The sequence below is a fragment of the Syngnathus floridae genome, chromosome 11 (genome assembly GCF_059516105.1).
Source record: "Syngnathus floridae isolate MCC-2025c chromosome 11, RoL_Sflo_1.0, whole genome shotgun sequence".
In the NCBI taxonomy this organism is placed as follows: Eukaryota; Metazoa; Chordata; class Actinopteri; order Syngnathiformes; family Syngnathidae; genus Syngnathus; species Syngnathus floridae.
Genome location: NC_142423.1, coordinates 5100647 through 5115417, shown reverse-complemented (window position 1 = coordinate 5115417; position 14771 = coordinate 5100647). Strand labels below are relative to the sequence as shown.

General features: G+C 42.4%; 1 protein-coding gene across 1 annotated transcript in view; it reads left to right on the top strand.

The window, feature by feature from the left end:
• The first annotated feature begins 7261 nt into the window (after window positions 1-7261).
• Window positions 7262-14771, top strand: part of adamts9 (ADAM metallopeptidase with thrombospondin type 1 motif, 9) — a 30507-nt gene continuing 22997 nt past the window's right edge. The window contains exons 1-11 of the mRNA XM_088390084.1: window positions 7262-7785; window positions 7960-8333; window positions 9906-10068; window positions 11561-11895; window positions 12686-12769; window positions 12851-12975; window positions 13056-13096; window positions 13239-13344; window positions 13817-13963; window positions 14369-14510; window positions 14606-14710. Coding sequence (XP_088246210.1) covers window positions 7689-7785; window positions 7960-8333; window positions 9906-10068; window positions 11561-11895; window positions 12686-12769; window positions 12851-12975; window positions 13056-13096; window positions 13239-13344; window positions 13817-13963; window positions 14369-14510; window positions 14606-14710 — 1719 coding nt within the window. The 5' untranslated portion in view covers window positions 7262-7688. The remainder of the gene's footprint in view (window positions 7786-7959; window positions 8334-9905; window positions 10069-11560; window positions 11896-12685; window positions 12770-12850; window positions 12976-13055; window positions 13097-13238; window positions 13345-13816; window positions 13964-14368; window positions 14511-14605; window positions 14711-14771) is intronic.

Below are 14771 nucleotides of genomic sequence, written 5' to 3'. Positions count from 1 at the left end.
AGCTTTGAAATCAGTTTGCAAACAAGTACATTTTCATTTCGTAACATTTCTACTTGCACTTATTTACGATTAAATTCTGCTATCATCATTTTCTTTTTAACACCAACTGCATGCTTTCCCTGAGGCCTTTTCTTTTGTCATCACTCAAGACTTGTTTATCCACTCCCAGCTATTGTCTCACAAGCACAAAGGGCACACACAGCAAAATCCACAAAATGGAGGCAAGCTGCATACAAATATTTCAAGACACACAAGGAATATACCATCTCTCAAAATAAATGGATGAAACCTCAGTAAGGACGCATCAGGATCTAAAAGCCTTTTAGGTTTCTTGTACATTGTGTTTCGACAGGATTCCAAGCCGAAGAATGACAGGAAAACATCTTTCAGGAAATGATGGTCTGAAGAGGCTTTCTGTTTTTAAACCGCCAGTGCTCTGATGGTTTGTTTGTTTGTTTTTTTGTCAGAGGAGAAAAAAAAAAGTCAACGATTTTGTTTTCTTATTCGGAAAAAAAACATTTACTAGATATGCTTATGCGTGTGGTGTGGGTGTACATACCGAACAGGAATGTGCGTGGAAGATCCACAACTCTTCTGGGGCACAAGTTGTGCTGCATGGAGGACACACTGCTGCTCCCACAAGAACTGTCCAAACTTGATGACACATATGGCTCAGCTCTGTGCTGCTTGTGACCTCATTAGCCCCTTTCACCCCTTTCTAAGAAACAAATGTGTTGGTAGAATGTGTCTTTTTTTTTTCCCCACACAGCTGCCATTTCAACGGCATTATTAGTTAACTAGTAGTTTAACTACTGCTTCTACGATGTTTTCGTAGACAGGCCGTCCTAGATAAAAAGAGATTAAAATGCTTTTAAAATAAAACCAAAGGATTAATTTGGACTGTAAATACCAAAGCATCATGGTGAGTTTTTCTACATAACATTTTTTTCTTTCCTTTGAGGTAGTTTGAGTTGAGTGACAGCACTCCTGATGTGTCTGAGATTTCTTTTGAGCAATTGTGGCTGATTTATTTGTTCAGATGTGCTCATAGGCAGCAAATAACACTGAAAATGAAAGCTCATGTATCTTGTTGATTGTCACGGGGAAAATGATAGCAGTCATTAAAGACAAGAAATACTATTTGCGTGTGTACATCTTCACAGAGCACATCTGGTGTGTTTCCCCCCCCCCCCCCCCCCAAGATTAAACATCCTGAATATGACCTGAGCTGGAAGCGATTTGTTCACCAGCAGTGCTGTCACTGCTGCCAAAAGGAACGGGGGTGGGATCATGGCGAGGGAGGTGATGATTCCTGTGGAAGGGTACACTGAGTGCATGGAGTTCATCTGGCTTTTAACATTGGCTGGTCAGTAGTAGTAGTCGACACGTTTGACTTTTCCCATCAATGACTGTATGGTTTTGTTATTTGCTGCTCACACGTGCATCCATCCATCTATTTTCTACCCTGCTTGTACTCGGAGCTCAAATTTACCCCAGCTGACCTTTGGTGTGAAGATGATGCTGCTTAGTTTAATGTCATTATTTGAGGACACATTGAATAGCTCCACCGCTTAAACATTTGAGGCAATTTATTGTTACAATTAGTGTCTTTACAGCACAAAGTCGGTCAAAAAGCGATTTGTGTTCGTAACATAAAAATTGAGCTTGTTGTGTAAGGCGTATGATAATCAAAGCATGAGATGCGTGGTTACATCTGGCATCGTTTGTATTTTCCTGTTAATCGACGGAATACTTTCAAAGTTGGGTCCCTTAAAAAGAAAGCCACAATACATCCATTCTTAAAGGCTATAATGGACACATATCAAAGAATTGCTCAGAATTTTAAATACTTCTGACAATGTTTATGATATGGTGGTCTGGTGGTTTTGCGGTTTTAGATTCTAATCGTAGCTTTTGAAGCCTTTCTGTTTCCTTTGCACGTTCTCCTCGCGCTGGTGTGGTTTTCTCTGGGAACTGCGGCTCTTCACATCGTTCCGAAACATATGCTCTGCATGTAGAGCTTAACAAATGTATCAAACCACCATCTAATGTACTAAGCTTTACATCTACGACAGCTGCCCTACATTAACCGCAGTTTCTCAAGCAACACCCAATTTTCACGCTATTTAACAGAAACGACACTTTAAGTGCCATTATTAGTTATCCATTTCAAATGTACGAGCGCAAATTGAAAATGGCCTTCATAAAGCCACGTCAAGATTCACTGTAACGCTGTTTAACTGCCACACAAGCTGACTGACCGATTTAGCTCTCAAAGGAAAAACAATAAAACTTTCTCGACTTGTGCCTCAGGACACTGATAAGAATTTCTTTTGCCCTGCCGATATCTGTGATAATAATAATCGGCATTTACGAGAGAACATAGCGTCTGTCCCTTCAAAAAGATTCCCAAGAGGTTTTTGTCTTTTTTTCCCCCCTTCTTTTCTTATGGCCACTCGACATTTCCCTCAACTAGCATTGCTCAATAACCTTAATTTGGATCAACATCCGAAAAACTAAACTGAGTTTTTCGTTCACTCCCGTCAGACAGAAATGTGATGTCTAATCTTGGGTGGTGAGCCAGCTTTTAATGCCCTTAACTCTTACAGGGCACTTAGTTTGCTCTCCGAGTAGATAAAAAACAGAAACTGAAGTTTTAAAAGCTCCGAACTGATGAGTAGGAAATGATGTAATTAGGTTCATCTGTGTTCTATCAGAAAGCCAAAACGTCTTGCACCCATTGGGGCCATGTGCTGCGTAATGCCTGCGGCGCTCAAACTGTGATGCAAGTGACCTCAAATCATCCCAACTTACAGAATTTACACATTGTGGATATTATTTTTGAATTGTGACACCAAAACAGTCCCAATATAACACGACTGACTTAGCAAAAAGAAACACACAATAGGACGCCATTTTTCCCGTCATTTTAATAACGTAATAGAGGTCAATGTTGGCTTAGTGGAAGACATTCAGATTTTTTTTTCTTAATGCTGGATCAAGAATCGTGTTTTTACACAGCACGCATCTTATTGTGTGTTTTCTACGGGTTCCAACAAAATCTCATTTTGAGCGGGACAAAATGACAGGATTTGCTTCACAATTCAAAGTATTCTCTTCAATAAACAACCATGCAATTTGACAGGCTCAAGGAATAAGAGTCGAATAGATTTGAAAGTCATTTAAAACCCAATCACACGAGCTACGCTGGGGATGCTTTTTGTTCTGCAATGCCCTGTGGGGGACTTGAAGACATAATTTGTGCAATCCATTTCAAAGGACATGGCATAAGTGGTGAAAGTAAATCTAAATGTGATCTTAAATCCACCAGCATGGTGTAGTTTGGTCAACTGATCTTCAAACCTTTTGTGAACCATAATCTAAGTGTTAGGAGCTCATTCCTTATCAGGCCTCCCGTAATACCTAAAAAAAAAGACAAAAAGATGAGTTTAAGGTTTTTGATAGATTTGACCTTGGTCCGAACTACCAGGATGAAGGGAAAAAAAAAAGTCTAAATACAATCTTTTCTTTGTTGCGACCCATTGAGTTCATGATTACAATTCATTTGGGTCTCTCCTACTTTCCCCGGGCCATGTATAGCGAGCGGAGCAGTTGCAGATGGCTTGGTTGATGAAACCACGAGCCCAAAAGGGATCCCTCTCTGCTGTGCATTTAGTGTACGAACTACAAAGGCAGCCTGCGGTCAGCACACCCTTGTGAAAGGGGCTAAAATAGTGTCAGCAGGATGTCCAACAGACTGCGAACGAGCAGCGGAGAGAGCATAACAGACCGGCACCGATGGCCAGGAGAGGGAAACAAGCCGCCGAGTGGTTTGAAGTAGGCTCAATTGATTCAAGACTATTTTTGCCGTTGATAAACATTCCGATATATCAGCAATGTCTGAGCAAGGGAAATTCTGGTGTAAATATCAGAATTTCCCCAAACAGGAGGAATAAATCTGTTTGATTGCAATGTATTATATGTTTAGCAATATAGTGTGCTGCATTACTGTAATGGAAATGTCACGCTTTCAGACTGAGCAGAAAATGCAATTATTGACTAAAATTGGTTACAAATTTGTTAATTTTGTCAACATTTTTTTTGTCTGGATGACTTTTTTTTATTAATAGTTCATTTTTTATTTCGTGAAAAGCTCAATTGAAACGTGACCACTGTCCAAAAAAAGATGATTATTATAATAATAATCATCATCATTGTCAATGATCATATTGGTAATACAGTTAGTAATATTTATGAATTGATGGTTAGGTACAGCAATTATGGATTTGTTTTCTTTTCATAGATGTATGTTTTGGTTTGAGGAGCCTCTCTGAGTTTGTTACCTTTGTGGCCCAAAATGTAAAAACTGTCAATTTCTTGTAGGTGTGCCTTCGAGCGGCGCGTCTGCCAGCTGATTTTGTTTTTTGTTTGATGTTTGCAGCATGATCAGAATAGTTTTCCCAGGCCTTTTTTTCCCCCTCCCAAAACACAATTCATTTTTGTTAAAAGAGGCAGCTGTTTAAGTTTACAGCTCTAAAGTGGGGTGGGCTGGAGTTTTCTCATTCACATAAGCGTTTCTGCTTCGTATTATTAAAGTCTGTTTGTAAGAACTTCAATTCACTGTCCGTGAGCTGCCAAAAACTCAATCCAGTTGTTTGTGACGAGCACATCTGCGTTGAGATCGACCAAAGGGTTGTTCCTCGCTGATTAAAAGCGAGTCGGATTTGGAATGGATTGCCGTCTTTGTAGCCTGCTGTAATATTGTTCAACATACCACAGTGACATGATGGTGAGACACCCGACAAAACCGGTTACTTTTTTACGGACTAATGTCAAAAGCAGAGCCTCCCACACATGCCCGAAGAATGTAACTTTGTGCTGCTTCGGACTCAGTCGAATCACATGCTGCTTCTCACGTTTTAGCACTGTGTTTTGTGTCAAAGTTTGCATTCCTGTAATATTAAAACATTCTTGTACAGATGTTTTTCCAGTGCAGTGCTGAAAGGGTGTGATTAACAATGAGGTACCACACATGGTTGTGATGAATTTTCATGCTAGTTAGCCACGGTTGCTTTGAAAGCGTGACTCCGCTCTGTCGCCGCAAAGAACCTTTCTTACTTGTTGATTTTCCCAGAATTCAACAAGAGGAAGAAGGAACCATCTCAAAGTACAATGGCGTATGGTCAACAATGTAAAGTAAGTTGCCTGCTATGTCCAAACAAGAGAGAATCTGTCTGGCCTCGGTCATATCACTGAACACTTTCACCTCTAATGCGCTCTCATCGTTGTAACCTAATCAGCTCGCCATCATCTTGCACTCAACGTCAATGTGTTATGAAGAAAGCCATGTCGTTTTACAAGTGAAGCCAATGACTCACTGAGCCTTTTACTGCTGTAAACAAAGTCGTTCTTGGAAGTACCGAAAGGCTGCTGGAACTCCGGGATCAAGCGGCTCGTATGAGCGTCACATCCAAGCCGTGCCACGCTGCATCGTTGACGTTTTCTCTTGGGGCTGATTAGTCGGATGTCATTCACTATCTGCAGAAAGACATAAAGAATCTGGATAGTGTTCCGACATGGATGGGAGCCGCTGACAGCTGTTGTACCACTTGAGCAGTGTCCAGGGCCTTCTTTTGCAGAGCTTTTCAAATACAGTAATTGCTCTTCACGTGTCGAGCTATTCAAGGTCAACTTGAAGGCCCGTTCAGAGAAGCGTCCGTTTCTCTACCCGAGCTCCGAAGCGCAGGCGAGCTCATTAAAACAGTGAGGACATGTGTCAGAGTTTGATGGCGGAACATGCCAGTACCCATCTGTATGTGTTTGACTGCGGTTGTATTCTGATGCCTGCAAGGTTTTTGGGGAGCCATATGTGTCTGTATTGCTGGGATTGAAACTAATTGCTGCCATGTTGAGATGAGATTTATTAAGTGAGCGGTCATGTTACTAATGCTTTAACACACATGAACCTACAGCAGACAAGCACGCATGCTTGAGGCGGATAATAGGACTGTCTGCGACAGGGATGTGATGGTTTTAGATAAAGTTTGTTGTTATGTAGCTTTTTTTTTTAATTCAGTTAGTGCTGGGGTGTTTGTTTTTATTTATTTTTTTTAAAAAGGTTTGTTATATATTATTCGTTGCACAGAGAGATTGACTTGTCCTAAGGACAGGTTCACTGGGGCAAGAGCGTCAGCTTGGGTGGGGCTGAGAGAGAGTAAAAAGAGATTTGGAGAGCTCCACAATTAAAGTGTATCTCTTTGAAATCCCAGTCCGGGCTTGGCCACTTCATTCAAGCTTTCCGTTCCCCGCGGACCGATTATCTGATCTGGAGGGGAAGTGAAGTTTACACTGCTGATAACTGCCCTGAATGATGTAGCCTGCACACAAGTGAGGGGAATGACTCTGATGACCTCGGTGACCATTGAGAACACACACACAACTGTAATGACTTCCCTATTGAGAAAGATGGAAGGAAGCCAGCGAACTGGAGTGACTTTTAAAGTCCACACATTTTCCTCGACATATCACTTCTAGAAAAAAATGCAATCCGCGAGTAGATGAAAAATATTTACTCCTTGATAGAAGTCAAGCATGCAGTCAAAACCGTGGCATCTCAAATTAAACACCCATTTGGTGGCACTTCGGGTAGTATGCCCCAACATACCGCCTATCCCGATAATAGACACTGCACCTGCATAGGGCTGTGAGTGGGGGGGGGGGGGGGGGCTGCATGAATGGTGCGGGAGAACCCACACTTTGATCTCCCAAATAACAAAGCACCTATGAAGGCATCCATACAGGCTGCATTGTCCTACCGAGGGGGTTACGGCTCATAAAGCCATTACCATGATCCCCTCTCAATCCCTTTTGCAGCACCTCCTTAATACCCTAAACCACTACTGTATATTGCTCTGTTGCTTGCCAGTTTGCATTTTCTCGCTCTCATCAACTATTAAGTCTCCCTCCATGCTAAGATTAAGTCACCAGTCGCCCAAGGGCAGGTATTTTTCTATTTGGGCCCCTACTTTACTGTCATGGTCACTGTTTTGCACCGCTGCAAATTCCCACTCTTAAAACCAGATTAACCCCAAACTTTTGAAAGAAAGTTATTATCCCATAATTTGAATTTCTTATGAGAATTCCTTATAGTGGGCCAGTGTGATTATGGGGACCCCTGCATGGCTTCTGGTGATTAAAACACTCACACGCTGTAGTGCAGCACGCTGACACCTGAGAGCCAAAAAGAGACGCGCGACCACCAGTTGACCGCTTGTGCAAAAGTGTACCTTGGCTGTCTGAGCCCGCCCCTCGCCGGGGGAGAGAGCTGGTGCAGACATTCAGTACGCGCGCGCGCGCGCACACACACACGCTCACTCTGTAGCAGAGCAGACCTTTTTGGAGCAGCCCACCCCTCTGTGCAGTATGCATGTTGGCCTCGGAACTTGCGGAGCTCTCACGTCCCAGCAGCAGTGTACCTCGGCGGCCAGAGAACATCCGTACTACGCGAGTCGAGGATAACACACTGTGTTGGATGTGGCGTGGGGACCACAGACGGAAATGCTGGACTGCCCGGGGGAATAGATTATTTATCATAGTTCTTATTATTATTGACATTCTTGGTGTTATTATTAGGACTAAGATTACAAGAGTAGCTACAAGCTGCCGCTCTCCTCTGAACGTGGACAATCATGCATGTGCTCTTTTGGGGCTTGGGATTCCTGCTATTCCCTGATTTATTATCGGCAGACGCATCCACGGGGACACTGCTCTTGAATCCAAGCACAGGTAAGTATTTCTCAATAGGACTATAGTCTAAGTATACTTTACCTTGGCACAGTTGGGAGTCAATGAATGAATGAATGAATGAATGGATGAATGAATGAATGAATGAATGAATTAAGGCAGCACTTTGGGTATTTTTGAGGATAACATTCCTCTATGTTGTGTTTACACGTGCAGTAAAAGAGGACATTGGCCCTTATGAGATTGTCACACCGGTGCGAGTGGACGGAACCGGTGACAAGTTCCCGAGCAGCGCACACTTCAAGAGGAAACGGCGAAGTTTGGACGAGAAGAGCGACAATATTACGGAGCACTGGGCCTCTCCAAATATCCATTACAGGATTTCTGCTTTCGGACAGAACTATCACCTCAACCTTACGTTGGACTCGGAATTTATCGCCCCGCTATACACTGTGACATTACTTGGAGTACCTAGAGGAGATAACGTGGAGGAGGAGGAGGAGGACACAGAGTTGAGGCACTGCTTCTACAAAGGACAAGTAAATGCCAAATCAGAGCACGCCGCAATCATCAGTTTATGCTCCGGACTGGTGAGTTAATCATTATTATTATTATTATTATTATTATTATTATTATTATTATTATTATTATTATTATTATTATTATTATTATTGTTGTTGTTGTTGAAAGCACATGCATCATACACGTGTGTGCTTTGAGCGATGTCTTAAAATCTTTCAAGTCTAACTTTCGTAAGCCATCTTTGCAAAGGTATGCGCACCAACATACACGATATAAAATCGTGACTTAATTTTTTTCTGTGCTGATATAACAGCACAATAAGTGTCAAGTCAGCAAATGGCTGTACAGATGCGTCACGTTTTTAATGTCAGATGCAAATCGCAAAGTGCTCCTTCTCTCCTGCCTATTTGGTTTGTGGTCAGTAGTCGCTGACGCGTTTACGCACGCCACTACGGCGCGAGTACGCGCGGTACTGACGTCACCACTGTTCAACCCCACTCCCAAACTTTCAGGAAATGATTTAGAGTCAGGATTCCTCTAAAAGTTGTATTTATACAAAGTAACCAAGATGAAGTGACGATTAATGACCAGTTCTGTCCCAAATGCCTCCTCAACAATTTCAATCATTTGCTGAGATTGGGTTGCTCCATTTCCTGACAGTTTGTTATTCATTGCCAAAGCTCTGAGGGCACATCATTTGAACATAGAATAGCACGAGTGGCCAAAACTATTTATTGTATGATACTTGTCAGAGAGGCCATGGTCAATAAAATTATGATCACAAAGGACCTCTTGTAAAGAACACCCACCCCTTGGGAAAAGCAAACCATGACCGAGCTGCAACCCTCTGCAATGTTTCCCAATCTTTATTAAGCCAAAGCATGGAATTGACATGAGAAAAATGTACAGGCACAAGAGCATTGATTCTTCTGCTTGTCACTGTACGATACTGGCATAGATAGATAAACAACGATACAAATACTGCACCAACTAACATTTACTTTAATCATCGATTAATCTGTCGAGGAGTTTGTTGATTAATCGATGAATCGGATGAAAAAAGCACACCGGACTGCTCCCGCATTTCAAAAACATGCAGTGGTATGAATGTTTGTTGGTCTTTGTGTCCTTTGATTGACTGGTTCATGTGCCCTGCCTTTCACCCAAAGGCACCAGATTGATGGATGGATGCATAGATGCACGGATGGATCTTGTCACACACAATTGCTTAATCCTTGCTGAAGCGTCAAGTCATTCGCACGTCAGTGAACACCACATGGAAAGTGCTCGTGTTGGCATGTACCTTATCGAGTGCACCGCAGGCCTCTACATTAAATGTACCATGTGGAGTACTGTACATCGTGAAGTACTTTACATTCGCTTGCCAAGAACACACAACAATATACAGTCTCTGATAGCCATCATGGGTTTCACTTTTGGGACCATTATTATGTGCATGCAAATTCCTCTCAAATGCTTTATGAACCCCATTCCACTGATGCTTACTAAAAATATTTTGAATGAAATGACAAAATCTTGATCATGGCAGGATTCAATTAAATACTATTAAGGTAAACATTTGCTAAATACTATGTATGTATAAACAGCATAAATTAACCTTTGTTTCCCCCCCCCCTCAGTTTGGCACCTTCAGATCTCCAGAAGGGGAATATTTTGTCGAGCCCCTTCACAACTACCAAGGAGAACATTATGAAGAGGAACACACAAAACCTCATATCGTGTACAAGAAGAGTGCACCCGAAAAAGAGAAATCCGGGGACAGCTCAGCTTGTGACACTTCAGGTAAAGCCATTTGGTGTGCATGACGGCACTCACAGTCGACTCATGTGGAGTCAAGCATGTGTGTGTGTGCGCACGTGTGTGTGTGTGTGTGGGTCACGTCAGACCTTTAAGTGGGTTCCCACAGATGTCAGCAGCTGCGTCATTCCCAGAGTCCTCACAATCACTTGTATCAGGAAATGATTATACAATAGTAACTGAGCCTGTTGAGTTTTTGTAGCATAATCATAACATGCAAAGCTTATCTGGCTAAAGAATTCCTGGAGAGCCAATATGAATAAGAATTGTGGATTTTCCACTTGGGTGTGGAATTGAAACGTATTCACTCATTATGGTATCGAAATGACATGTTGTTCAATTTCAAACAATGTGTGGGGCAATCATTATGGCCGACCCACAGCAGTGTGCAAGCTTGTCCCACACAGGAGTTAAGACTCATTTGGAAGTTCTCCCTTGTATCATCTCATCTCAGTTTACTGTTTGAACTTCCTGTTGACTCGTGGGCTTCCTCTCACTTCATGATAAGGAAACTGGGCCGACCCACTACCATGAGGACGCAGTGTCGGTTTCGTGAAATCCACGCCAACTTGAAAGTGTCAAATCATCAAAATGTTAAAGCAACACTTATGGACTCGTTTTAAATTAACACAAAGCCATTGTTGCTTGTAATGAGGAGCCTGCGACCTTTGCTTTTGTTGCCATGGTGATCCTGAATCAGCTGTTGGAGTGGTCCAGACACCCCTTGTGTTGCATTAGGACTTGTCTGTGATAATGATCTGCAAACTTTATTTGAAGCCATGATGTCAATACGTTAGCTATTAGAGTTTAACAATTGCATTCATGTTGTCGGCTTATTTTGTTTCCGCCCTTGAATAATGGCTGTCAGATTTCTGACTTTGGTTTTGCATGTGAGACAATGACAACACAATTAGGAGTAAGATATTCCCACAGCTGCTCCTATTTCAACTACTAGTTGAAATCTTTTCTTTGTTGTCTGCCAGATGTTTGGTGTCACTCTCAGTAGCATTTGTGTTTCACAGAGGTAGCGTGTATTGAAGTCATTCTTGCCCCGATTCTCAATTGTTGAGAAGTTATGACACCCCATAGAGTGAGCTGGTTTCGATTCAGCAATGCAAGCTGCAGTTCCGTTCCGGCGTGATGTTAAACTCATTTTCCAGTTGGATGAGAATGTCAAGTTTCTCACTTTATTGGTGTGGTCTTCTTTTGGTGTGTGCATTTCAGCTTGTGCTACTTTTTCTTATGGCCTTCTGCCAGGTTTACCTAACCTGAACTCTTTGCCCTCTTCCGAGAGGGGGGAAAAAAAGCACTGCAGGCGGCATTCAGCACAATTTGAGCAGAAATGAAGAAAAGTGAAAGAGACAGCAACATATCTGGACCATGACAGAAAGTTTTAGCATCTTTATTCTGAAGGCCTTATTCGTATAACCCGCCATGTCTATCTATTAACACATTTCTCACCCCCTGTTTTTTTTAGAACTCAAACACAGGCATAAGAGGCACAAGCTGAGGAAAAAGCCAACAGATGGGGCGGCCTTGGACAAAGTGTTTGTTCCCAGGACTGGAATATTGAGTGATGTGGAGTTACTAAGTGGGCGCCTGAACGGGGACGCCTTGCACAAATCACACAGCAGCAGCGTAGGCTCAAAAACTGCAAATGAAAGCAGCAGCGATGACTCGAAACCTCACAAGCGCTCCAAGCGCTTCCTCTCCTTCCCGCGCTTTGTTGAAGTCATGTTGGTGGCCGACAGCAAAATGGTGGACCATCACGGAGGCAACCTGCAGCACTACATCCTCACCTTAATGTCCATCGTAAGTGCCGCTCGTTCAAGCATGTTTTTGCAAAATATACACAAGCTGGGAATCTGGAATTAATTTTGACTCCAGACATAAAAAGACAACGAGAGATTCTTGTCACACGTGCTCTGCAAACAGTACTTGCTAGAAATGTCTGCAGTTCCTTCAATTTAGCTTTTAGCCTGTTGGCAGCTCTTTTGTTGTACATAATCAGCGCTCCGCAGACCACGGCTTGTGACCGCAAAAATGTCAGTGAAATTATACTATAGAAGATGACCTTCATGCAGGGTTAATCAGATGACTCTCCTTAAACTTGAGTTTGAATGTGATGAGTTCTTTCTGAACATCGCCGATTTCAGTTCAATTCAGTTTTATTAGTTTAGATGACAAAACTGATGTTTGAACAGGGGTGTGTAGACTTTTCCTTTCCACTGTATTTTGAACATTTCTTGTATCTACTCCCATAGTCTTTGATGTTTTGGGATCTGTGGGAGGGAAAGGGGAAGCCTTGGGCAGGGCTAAAAACAAATTACAAACAGCCAAGGGCAATTCGAAGCGGTACCTGTCAGACAGCTTTGATAAATGCTGAAAAATATGTTTAGGTATATCACACACAGCATATATCACACATAGCAACTCAAGCGAATCCCATCTTTAGAAGGCGTCTGGGGCCGCCAAACCTCAAAGGAGAGTTGAAATGACTTACAGGACTTAGCTATAAAGCACATGGTGGCCATCCCCAAAAGAAAATAGTCTAATTTGAGCTATTTTGAATAATAAAACTGTTATTTTTTCCCCCTTTCAGGTGTCTTCCATCTACAAGGACCCCAGCATTGGCAATCTAATTAACATAGTGATTGTGAAGTTAGTCATTATAAACAACGAGCAGGTAAATGATCATAATTAACATCCACAGAGCCAAAGAAGATATTGGGCATTTTCTGCATCCGTTTCTTTTTATTTTTTTTAGGATGGTCCCCTTGTTTCATTTAACGCACAGACCACTTTGAAGAATTTCTGCATTTGGCAGCATGGCCAAAATGTCTTGGATGATAACCACCACTCACACCATGATACTGCCATTCTTATTACAAGGTGCACACCCAGATCTTTTTACTATAGGCTATTAATAGCGATCATCCCTTTTATTCATCTTTTCTCTTCTTTTTTCATAGACAAGACATCTGCAGAGCGAGGGACAAATGTGACACTTTAGGTAAGTAGCTATTTAAAAAGACAGGGACAAAATCTTTCTTCTTATCACTGGCAAAGTCAGTGGTGATCAAAACTTTCCAAAGCTGACATCCCCAGTGATGCTCTGTTCTGGTGTACCTAATGAAGCGACTTAAACCTTGCAGGACTGGCAGAGTTGGGCACTGTGTGTGATCCGTACAGGAGCTGCAGCATTAGCGAAGACAACGGCCTGAGCACGGCGTTCACCATCGCTCATGAACTTGGCCACGTGTGAGTAGCGCATGTGAGAGGTTTCGTCAGCATTCCTCCACCACAGTATTGGTAGTCTAACACTTTCGAGGAAGTCACATGTGAAGGAGGAGACAGCTTTCTTTTTTTTTCCTAAAGTGTTATTTTTGATGATTACCTTTGCCCACGTGCATAAACTCTTTTTGGTCCAAAGTCTTGAGTCAGCCAGAGCACGGACCTGTTAGCCCACGACACCGGAGACTGTTACGGACCCCATCATGTTTGACAAATGCTCTTTCGAAACACTAACAAACAGTGGGATTGTTGAATTCCGTTTTGATCCCCGTCAAGCGGTGACGACTTGCAAAGCGACAGCTTAGCAGTGTTATATGGTACCTGTCAGAGGGAGGCTGTATAAAGTGTGTGTGTGGGGGGGTCTACATTTATTGTCGAATAAATGTCCAAATGTATTTTCTTTTTAAATACTGAGTTTACACTGCATTCTGTCTTCCAGGTTCAACATGCCTCACGATGACAGCAATAAATGTAAGGAGGACGGTGTTAAGATCCAGCAACACGTAATGGCTCCCACACTCAACTACAACACAAATCCTTGGATGTGGTCCAAGTGCAGCAGGAAGTACATCACAGAGTTCCTTGAGTATGTCGCACTCTTTTTCCTCACAACCACTCCGAATGGTTTGAGATGGATTATGTTTTTGTTCTGATTTGGAGGAGCTGCTAAAGAACTCAAACAACTTGGGAGCGTAGTGTAGGGAACACAGACACACTTGATTAACGCCTTGGCTCCTCAGAACAGTTTGTTTCTTCTAACAAAAAAAAAAAAAAAAATGTAAACAGAATAGTATCCGGCAACTGTCCAAAATCTCTTACACAACTTCCAACTAGCTTATTCTACTCCTTTTAACAACTGTGCTAATGGAATGGAATACAGCCAGAGATGTGTTTATAAACATGTGCTGTTCTTTTTTTGTGTGTGTCTGTTTCTGTCTTTTGTTCTCCTTTTTTTTTTCCTTTAAGTCATTTTATTTTCATTTCTTAATAGCACAGGCTATGGCGAGTGCTTGCTCGACGAGCCCGTTTCTCGGCCATACGGTCTTTCGCAGCAGCTGCCTGGATGGGTATACAATGTCAACAAACAGTGTGAATTGATATTTGGGCCAGGAACACAGGTGTGCCCTTATATGGTAAGTCGATTGTCAAGAGCGATGTTGTCGAAACGAGGAGACGATGCCAAGTATCTGACAGAATATTTAGTGGTGTTTAATGTGTGTGTTGTCAGACCCAATGTCGAAGGTTGTGGTGCACCAGCCCGGAGGGCGCCCAGAGGGGCTGCAGGACACAACACATGCCGTGGGCTGACGGCACTGATTGCTCCCCAGGAAAGGTAAATGGGTTCAATAAATAATGGCAAATGTTCATTAAATCGGAAAAAAATATGGATTCAA